We start from the raw sequence: 10,438 nt of genomic DNA on the forward strand, positions 1-10,438 counted from the left end.
TGGGCAGAAGCTTTGAATGCAGATGTATAATCGTGTGTATTCTTCTACTGACTCTACCTGAAAGCTGGTATACTCATGAAGACTTCAGTAAGGTGTTATGTATGTAGATAAGAGTGTTGAGGTACATAGAGGCTTGAAGATCTAAGGGTAAAAACATATCCTAAAGAAGAAACTGGACAGCTTTTATGCCCTACTTAAGATCTCGTTTAAGGGCAACACGCGCCCTGTCCTGGCTCTCTCCCAGGCGTGGTTTTACTTCACGTCCACCAGTACTCAGTTCAGTAAAGCACTTAAGCACATTCTGATATGCTTTGCTGAATCAGGGTTTTAAGCGATCAGTGTCCCAGGAAGTGACAGAAATAGAAGCACGATTGCCTCGCTCATAACCCCATGCTGAAATGCTTCCTTTCTTCAGCATTCTCCCGTGAATGTTTGAGACGAGTGAGACTCGTGCCTCCAACATCTGCCCCTTGTCCGAACCCAAGCCACTCAGTCACAAACTTCAGAAATGAGCTATGTAGTCAGTTCTAATACTTATAAGATTTGAGAGGCCTACAGGAAGGCCAGTGAAGCTAAGATGATATCCTCCTCAATACGCACGCTGTGGACAGCCTTCCAGGGTATCGGCCCTACAAAACAGTAGCCGGTGGAGCTTTTGGCTGTAATGTTCGAGTTTATTTTTTCCCATTTAATTGTGTTTTCTCGGTAATAGGAATTTTGGGCTGGAATTAGAAAGCCATAAAAAATAGTTAGTAATACTATTTGTAATACTGTATTAATCATGGAAAGAAGCGATCAGCTAGATTCTCTTTCTCTAGCTTGAACAGAATATGCTTCTCACCCCTGCTCCCTAAGGCTCCTGAATTGGTCCTAGGTAAGGTGAGCTCTTTCAATCAGGGTTTCTCTATTAAGGGCAGCCAAAAATTTCATAGAAGGCATATAAGAATGGACCAGGAATAATTGATGGCAGTAGCAATTTAAGTTAACTATGAATTAAGAAGACCATATAGAAAGATGTGAAACAGCATCGCTGTTATGCACTCTCTAGGGAAAGGAATCTCTGTGCTTGCAATTACTCGAATAGCCAGTTAACAGCTCCTTGTACAACTATTGCTTTCCTTCTGTAGCCTTTCCACCACCTTTCTCTGTGCTTGCTGCCTTCTATCCAACTTTGCAGCAATTGCCAAAGTGCTTCAATAGAAAAACCCAAACTTATTAATAAGCAAAGTAGATAAACTGTACAAAGCAGACTCATAGGCTAACACCTTGGAGCCCATGGCAGCTCCTTTCAGTGGCAGGAAAACTTAATACCTTCTATCTTAATAATCATCTGGCAAGTTGCTGCTTTGTGGAGGGTCAGGAGGAGGGTAGGTTGGTTTCCCAGATTCCTTGCCATTTTGTTCTTCCTCATTGTGATTTCAAAAAATCTGCCTGCACTGTTACTTAGGCTGAAGTGATAGTTCTTGATCACAAGGTTTTAAAGAGTGCTCAGTATTAGAAGTCTTGTCCTTTAACACCACTTTTTATAGACATTTCTCCACCCCTGCCCCCGGTGGTAGATATTTGGGGCTTCTTGCTTCAGTAACCTTCAAAGGTCACCAGTGACTTTCGGTATCTTTGGTTTGAGAAGGTTAGGAATCTTTGTGATGCTATTTTAAAAACATTTTTTCCGATTGTGGCTGGTAAAGTTAGTGAGCTTTACCTCTTTCCCTTTTGACAGTAGGACTGACTGATTTATTCTACTACTCAGTTTAAGGCTGCTGAGCACAGTTAGCATCACCTGCTGTCTGGCACTACTGAAAGATTGGTCTCTTAAGTCCTGAAGCATGCCAGGGATATATACCATGAATTTCTTTCTTCTGTATAAAACTATAGCTTCTGTTACCTTGGTCTTTATCCTCCCAGAATGAATAGGTACTTTTGAAGTTTTTCTTGATCCCTAGCAAATATCTCAATGTCAAGATAGCAGTCTTCTAGAAGACTGTAACTTTTATTTGGTTTCATTATACAAAATTAGTCACTCATCAAAACATATTTTTGCTTAGACTTTTCTAATGAATATGTATCCTTCAGCCTATATACAAAAAGGGAGGGCCCCCCCCCCATCCCCTTTCTTTTTTGGCTGGGGCAAGATAGCTGAAATACATCAGACAGTGACTCAGACTGAGAATTTTGCTGGTCCTGTTTTGCTAGAAGCATGCAGGATGCTTGCAGAGTGTGTGTGCGTGCGTGTGTGATGATGCCCCCACTTTCTTAGCCACATCGAGACAGATGTTCTCAACAGATGGGAGCACACAGAAACAATTTGATAAACATTACCTGCAAGGATTCTGAGCATGTAAGGAAGTACTATCAGCCCAAAGAGTCATACTGTTATGCATAGGGCCTGCACTACAAGTTTTGTGCTTTTTTGGGGACTCACCACGTATTATGAGTTACATCAGTCACTCAGTCTAATTTAGAAAGTTTGTCCAACTCTCTGGTCTTCAAAATACTATCACCAACACATTTCCCGTACCCCCCTTTTTATCATTTTGCTATGTCTTCTGCAGCATAACCCCTCGAAAACCAGCAGTAGCAAGGAGCCAACCAAACTATAGATTTTTTTTTTTTTTTTTTTTTTTTAATAACAAGCTCAAGCCTGAACTCCTGGTAGCATAGAAGCTCTCTTACTTTTCATTCTTAGCTTTGTGAGAAGTGTGACCTCTCTCTCTTCACTGCTACAAAGGTGTCATTGCATTGAGTTACAGCTGCTTCCTTTTTTTTTTTTTCCTCCCTCAGCTTAAATGGTGTTTTATTTTGCTGCTATACAGACTTTTTTTTCTTGTTCAAATTCAAGACTTACTCCTCAGTAGTGGAAGATGCACTCAACTTTACTTCAAGGCAGTGGAGGAAACCCAGGGGGGAGAAAATGCCTTGATGGTTAAAGTGTTGCTGGACTGGGATTAGCGAGGATTCTGTTTCTAGCACTGCTATTGATTCTCTCCAGGATCCTGTGCAGGTCACTTAGTATGTCCATACTTCTACTCCCATCACCTCTTCCCCTCTTACTCCCTGACTTAAGAGCCTCTTTTAGGACAGGAAATGTCTCTTGTTATATTGACTCACTCTGCTCAGTCATTCTATACAGGGAAATTTTCTTCAACTTGCCATACAAGGACAACTCTGTGCAAGTTTCCTTTCTTTATTGTAATTAAAATAAGAAGCCATTCTAAGTCTCCTCAAGTTAGCTGCCCTTAGGGATCCTGCTGATTCTAAAATCTGCTTTCCCAGGCTACATTATCCTGTGGAGACATAGGTTAAATGATAATTTTTGACAGTGTTTCGCCTTTATTTTTCCTGATGATTTGATGCTGCTTGCTGTTTCCCATCTGCTGGGCTTTCTGTGGTTACAACTTGAATGCTAATGTCACTCCATCTCCCATTGGGATCATGCTGATATTGACTCGTGCATCTCTGAGAAGCTTCTCATTGAGGAGGTGAATGGTCTGGGTTTCCAAGTCATCCTTTCTTGGTTTTAGCACCCTTCCACCCCAAAGAACCTATCAAAAAAAAAAAAAAAAAAAAAAAAAAAAAAAAAAAATGTCATGCCCCTCATTTGTTTCAGTATGTTCCTTAGACCACAGAGGAAGTTTTGGAAAAGGTGGTGCATCCTTGCTAAAAATTGATACTGAATGAAGTATTTCACTCTTTCTAGTGCTCCCTGACATGAAGCTCTCATCAAGTGGGAATGGAAGTCCACAGAATTAGCTAATATTTGTACTTCTACTGCAGATTAAAAGCCAAAGAAAAAAAAAGGAAGTATAAGAAATCTATGTATTTTTAAAAGCCCCTATTTAGCTGCCACCATAACCTTGAGAGTACCTGAAGTTTAATGTTGTTCTTTGTTATTAATAAAAGTTATCAATTGAGAACTTAGTAGTTATTTGCAACAGATGACATATTAGATCTTGTATATGGATTGTATGCAATGGAAAATGGAGCATTCTCTGTAATGAATCATGAAAAATGATAAGCTTCTGTAATCAGATGCTGTTTTAGTATGAATTTAGCATTTTATTGCTTATATTTGGTTTTCCTTCTTGCTTATTAGTCTTAGATATAATTTACTTTTTAATAATTTGTGTTGAATTTTAAAAGCCTCCTTTGAGTAACATGAAAAGTTGCATTTTGCAACTGAGTTGTAGGTCAGAAATCAGGTTATTAAAATCCCAGTAACTAGGATTTTAACAAAAAGCAGTAGCCTACTAGTTATATTAGTTAGCATATTAACAAAAAGCAGTAACTCCATGTGTTACTACCACTAAAGCTGCAGTACTTACATTATCAATAGCTATTATTCCTCCTTTCTTTATGAGGCGCAAACATTTTTCATAGTATTCATTGTAGTTTTCCTTATCAGCATCGATGAAAGCAAAGTCAAAGGTCTCTGCTTCTCCACCAGCCAATAGTTCATCTAGATGGGCAACAAAGTGAGTCATTATGCTGTGGTTAACGTTGTAAAAGGAGGAAGTCATCCATTTGTGCCTAGTATTTTATTAAATATTTTTGGTGCCTTGATTAGGCAGGCTATTCCTCTACAGCTAATTACTGGTAAAATTTATCCCGTGGAAAACAATCTGGATATTATTTATGCCGTAAGACACTTGCCTAGTTACTGAGTTCTGGCTATTTGGAAGAAGTTCATGGAGTCGCTTTAAACATACAGAATACGGCTGAGACTGCTGAATGGTGCAATAGGAGCAAGTCAAACGGCTTAAAACTGGACACACAGCTCCTTCATCTATTTTTTTGAGAGGATTAAGAGGAACTGTTTTAAGTGGATCAGGATTTTTCTTACACTTATGAATAGATCCTAAATGTTGTTGATGATCAAGTGTGATGATATAGGTCATGAACAAACCCTGCCAGGAATCTTTAGAACAGCATAAAATAGCTATAAGCATTTTGTCTCTGGGCCAAGGCAAGGGAAATTTAGATTAAAGTCCTCTTCAAGGGACTTCTTGAGAGCTTCAAAACTTGTCAGTTGCAAAGGAGATGACTACATTGCTAAGAAAGTCTCTAAAGGTCTTAAGATTGGATTAAACAAGTCAAGTACCTGATGAGTGTAATTTCCCAGCATTCATGGGTAGACTATTCTACCTTAACAACTAACAGATTTTTCCAAATACTCAAACTGAGCCACTTTCGCTGCAAATTATCTTCTACTTCCTCCACTCCTAACAAGCTTTTTAAACTTCAGATTTATTTGTATCCTCTCTGCCCCATACATTCTCCAGTCTTGACTGAGAAAAGTCATTGCCTTTCTAATGGCCTTACATGATTTTGCAACATCCTGAATGCGAATTTCTCTGGATAAAATTCAACTTTTATACCCCAAAGTTTTATCTCTGCTTCTGTATTTTTGCTGTACTTCAGTTGTTTTAGAAAACACTGTCTAAGCAAATAAATGCTTACTTAAAATAGACATGGGATAAGAGAAATTGGGCTTTGTCAAGTTAATCTGTGTTAATCAGCTTTCTCGTATGCAGGAGCTGCTGACAATAGTACTACTTAGATTAAATAAGGCAATGGATGGAACAGGTGAATGACCAGCACAGCCCATGACACAGAATAGGCATTTTCTTCCTCTCCATTAGCACGTAGAAAAACTGTGAACTGTTGTGTATGTGTTTGTGTTTTTCTTTTCTTTTTTTCTCCTTCTTAACCACCTTATATAAAAAGTTATCTCCTTGTTAGGGAAGGGGCCTCAGCTACTAATATACTTCGTTTTGGATTTAATCAGCATGATATTCATCTTTCAGTATTTCTATTAAAAAAAAAAAAAAGTGGTTACTTACCAAGTGTTTGAATTGCTGGCTTAATTCGTAGGTCAATTTTATGCTCTACACCTGCCTAGAACAGAAACAAGCAGAGTTGGTGAAAGTAGTCAAGAAATAACTTGACAGTGGGTTGCACTCAGACAGTGACTGGTGTTCAGAGAGTTTTTCCTGTTATTTCTGGGTTCCAGAGGGTCTTAGCTGTCTTTCCAAAATGAGATATCTCAACCCACTTGAATAATAGGAATGCTTGTGGGTGAATGTGCAAGTCTGAGATACCAAAATGGCTGGACATGCAGCTGAAGTTATCCCCAATGTATAATGGTAAAGATGCTACTTACCTCTTTCCACAGTGGCTTTCCAATTTTGACATACTCCTCGTTTATATCACAGGCAATAACTCTGCCATTATCTGGCAAGACAAGTGCCATATTCAAGGTATTATATCCTGTGAAAACACCTAGGCAAGATCATAGGAGCTGTCAATACTTGCACATTGTGAACATTTGATAAATAGTGAACTACAAGGCTCCTCTCAGGAATAAGAATCTCAGAAGATTCAAAGATGGCAATTTGTTAATGAACTCGAGAGGTTTTCCAGTAACATATTGTGAATTGGGAGGGTTTTAAAGATTTTTCTTCTTTAATCCACATTTTGCAAAGTCTAAAGTCATTTTTTTCCAAAAGTCTGCATGTACAGAACAAAGTCTAATTCTGCATCTCTAAGGAATGCTCTTATTTAAATGTGCAGCTAAATCCCGAAGTGAAGCGACTGGATTTAGCCAGGTGGGAACCCCTGCTTGGCAGCTTAGCATGAATTTGGCTTTTGGAGGTCCTCCTAATATAGGAGCACCAAGGAAAATGGATTGGAGGTAGGGCCTGTGCAGCAGACTGTTTTCTTCTGGCATGAAAATGATAATGGAAAATAAGCGTGCACCTTGGCCTGTGACTGCTGGCTGGCATTGCAGGCTTAAGTGATGTGTTGGTCATATTTTCAGATAATTTTTCGGATTTTTCTCTGAAGAAATGAGACATCCCTGCTGATGCCAGTATTACTGAATGCACAGATAGACAAAGTGGCAAATAAGTACAAATCAGACACTACTTTTAAAACTGTAGTCTGCCCAAATGTCTGTTGAAACAGTGATGCAGTGCTTTACTGTGTTTGGAAATTTGATTTTAAGCAGGGCTGGATTTGGAGAACCACAGCCAGGAGCTTTATTCTACTGCAGAGAGGACAAAGTTGCATACTCTTACCTATTTCAATAACTTTCTTGCCTTTGATAAGTTTGACCAAATTTGCCATAAGCTGAGCCTGATCACAGGACACCATCATTCTACCCCAGGGATGATCTGCGGTGAGCTAGAAAAAGGAAAATCAACACATACAGATGAACAACAAACAAAACTCAAAGCCTCTAAAAGAACACGCTGGTGGGAGGGGAAGCCACAGAGAACAGAGGTACTCCTCTCATTCTGTGGCTTTGTGTTCCATGCATGGGACAGAACTGTTTTGAATGCAACAGTAATTAAGGGAAGAAAGTAATAAGCAGTGACTAAGCATTCAAAGCAGTAATATGCTCTAAAGTTACTATGGTTCTGGCAGACAGCAATGAAATTAGCTGATAGAAAGCCATAGAGGAATCTTGAGGAGGAAAGTCCTTTATTCCCGTACATACAAACTGTGAGCGTGTGTGCATTTATATTATACATATGCACTTTTTTTAAACAACCTTTATGCCTTTTTTCCTCCCAGAACTATAGAAAGGCTTTATGAACTGCTAGGTTAAAGCCTATTGCAGAAGGTTAGACTACATGGCTCTGGCTACACAGGACAGAGCTGGAGGAGCTGTGACTGTACCAGGATGAGGGGTCTCATAAGGAGGGTGTAGCGGGAGAAGCAGGGCTGTGCAGTGGAGGTTCAAGGGGTGGGATGGTCCTCTGCTCACCATTCCTGTGTCCTTTCTTTCACTAGGGCCCACTACAGCTGCACCAGCTGCAGTGCTTCAACAATTAATTCCTTTTATACAGGAATAGTTTGTCCCATTTGATAGGACTCTATCCTGAGTCAAAAACTATCCTGTTCTGAGCTCTGATACTGGAGCTTGTTGGAGGATGTCACCTCTCTAGAATACAGTTTCCTTACGTGCCAGCTAAGATGAACAGAAGCTGTCCACACAGATCATAAGTGAAGCCCATATGCACGGGATTGGGAGCCACCGACAAGATGCGTTCAAAATGTAGGTCAATGCTGTTACATATTCATTGGGTGGCCCAGAACACAAAAGAATCTGGGTACTACCCCTTCTAAACAAACTATTCTGTGTATGTCTTATGATTTAATACACTGGAAAATGTTCCATTGCTCTTCTAGTGTAGGAAGAGTATCCAAGGAAAGTGGATATGGCCAGGATTTCTTCTGGACCAGCCATCATCAGCAAGTATGAACATGTCTCTACAGGGGCCTCTCAGGATTGAAAATATGAGAGCGCCCAAAGAGCAGGGTAACAAAGAGGATTCAAGCCATTTTTCCACCTATATAGACTAAATAATCTTCACTAGTAAGCCAGGTTTTAGTCTCTACCCCAAGGTTCTGGATAATAAAACCAACAGACAAACCTTAAGGGATTACGTTGTTAGCTGTCTCTGTAAAGAACAGAGCTATGCAATCGAGGCTGCCTGTAGTCTTTCCTGGATGATTTATTAATTTTGTACTGGCATTCATGTAAGGTTACAGGTTACCCCCTATAAATCCAGGCAAGTACAAATAACAGAAGGAGGAACATCACAGGAAGGGTAACAGTTCTGCGCTAGATCTGAGCGATAGCAGAAAGGCCTACTGGAAGAATAAATGCACGAAATGGAGAACCTAAGGTAGAGGACAAAATACTGACCAGTCGCAGCTTCTTTAGAAGGGGGTGCTCCCGCAAAGAGTGATCCAGTATGTAGTGCCAGAGAGGGCTGCTTTTTCCAAGAACAGACTTAGGTGATTTGGATAACCCCAAACCTAAAGAAGGGTATCTTTTACCTACAAAAATAATGCGTAATAAGAACTTTTGACAATTGTGGAGTCTCATCAGTGGAGTTAGTTACATCCCGCTTAAACAGAGAAAGCAGCCAAACACTACTAAAGGTTAAAGGTTCGCTTGCTTTGCAACCACCCAGTGAAAAATGAAAATGCCAAGTGGCTGGACAGCTCAGGGCATTGATTTGTTTGTTCGTTTCTAAACCGCTGAAGTGTCCAGCCCCAGCGGGCGCAGGCCGGGCGCAACGTGGGGGCGGCGGGCTGCCCTCCCGCTAGGGCAGCGGCGGGGCTCCGCGGGGCAGAAGCAGCAGCGAGGCGGCTCCCGTCCCGTCCCGTCCCGTCCCGTCCCGTCCCGTCCCGTCCCGTCCCGTCCGCGGTGCTTCCAGCCCGCGGAGCAAGCCTTTCGGCGGCGCCGCCGGGCCCCGCTCGCTCGCAGGGCGCCCGACGGGGCGGGCGGCGCTTACCTGCTAGCAGCCCCGTCGCGAAGGCGACCCCCAGCAAGGCCGTCCCCACGGCCACGTCCCTGGGCACGCTGAGCAGCGGCATGGCGGCGGCGGCGGCGCGGTCACGCGGGGCGAGGGCGGCGGCGGCGGCGCGGTCACGCGGGGCCGGGCCGGGGCGGGGCGGGGGCCGGGCCGCGGGGCTGGGCTACCCCGGTCGGGGGGCGCCTCTCTGCCCTGGCCCGTCGCGCATCTCCGTGCAATGATAGGAGAAACAATGCTTGCACGCTGAATTTGGGCTCAAATGTACTGAGGAGACCAGGTAGACCAACGGTGATTGCGTCGTCTTGTGCTGTTAGAAATTGGGCTGAACCGCCTGTCCGTGCTGTTGCTGCCGCGCGGGTGCGCGCTGAGAGGGCCCTGCGGCGCCTTCGGGCGCTGGGATGGGTCTGGGGTTCGGTTTGCCTTTTGTGAAGCCCTGGCAGTTGCCTTAGCAGGACGCTGAGATGTATCGTTTTGTCACTGTACGGGCGCTGAATTCAGCAGCGTTGCGCACGGACCGGGAGCATGCAGGCAAGGAACGGGCTGCGGATTGGCCCTCCGCGGGTGTAGGATGCAAGCATGTAAGACTTCCCTGCTGGCATTTAGTTAATCTATATAAAACCAGATGAACTGTGCGTCAGTAAGTTAGGACGGTAACTTTTTCAATAATGCTCCTATGCTAGCAAAACTCTCTGATGTCAGCACAGCAGAAGAATATTCTCTGCAAGTACATCTTAAGTAAAACATCCTGTTTTTCTTCCTGGAAGATTAGTTATCAGGAAGCCGGAATATGTCAGCTTCCAGCCAGATAAAACTGTAGGAGTCAGACCCACGGCAACAAACTCTTCTAGGGGCCGTAAATCAGATTTGTGGCTTTGTAGCTCCATCTAGTGATTGTTCTCTGTGTCTGCAGCAGGAGGGAGGTCGGCTGCGGGGAACGCTTCCAGTTACAGGAACAGTCCCAGTGCTTCCTGAGAGTGCCCAGGAATACTGTTTTGGTCTCTCTGCTCACAGCTCAGTGACCCGCCTCACTTGAAGCTGATGGGGAGCTTCAGCTTTCTGAAATCAATGTAAATAGAATTGCGAACAAACTTAAATCTGTGCCTGGACTT

General features: G+C 42.7%; 1 protein-coding gene across 1 annotated transcript; it reads right to left on the reverse strand.

Annotated features, from left to right (window-relative positions):
* Positions 1-3,168: 3,168 nt before the first annotated feature.
* Positions 3,169-9,424, reverse strand: COMTD1 (catechol-O-methyltransferase domain containing 1). The gene is made up of 7 exons (XM_062580650.1): positions 9,309-9,424; positions 8,714-8,847; positions 7,077-7,182; positions 6,161-6,279; positions 5,841-5,895; positions 4,323-4,456; positions 3,169-3,542 (listed from the first exon to the last, which is right to left on the reverse strand). The coding sequence occupies exons 1-7, from the start codon at positions 9,388-9,390 to the stop codon at positions 3,390-3,392; spliced, it is 783 nt and encodes a 260-aa protein (XP_062436634.1). The 5' UTR covers positions 9,391-9,424; the 3' UTR covers positions 3,169-3,389.
* Positions 9,425-10,438: the final 1,014 nt, after the last annotated feature.

The sequence above is a fragment of the Rhea pennata genome, chromosome 7, assembly GCF_028389875.1.
Source record: "Rhea pennata isolate bPtePen1 chromosome 7, bPtePen1.pri, whole genome shotgun sequence".
In the NCBI taxonomy this organism is placed as follows: Eukaryota; Metazoa; Chordata; class Aves; order Rheiformes; family Rheidae; genus Rhea; species Rhea pennata.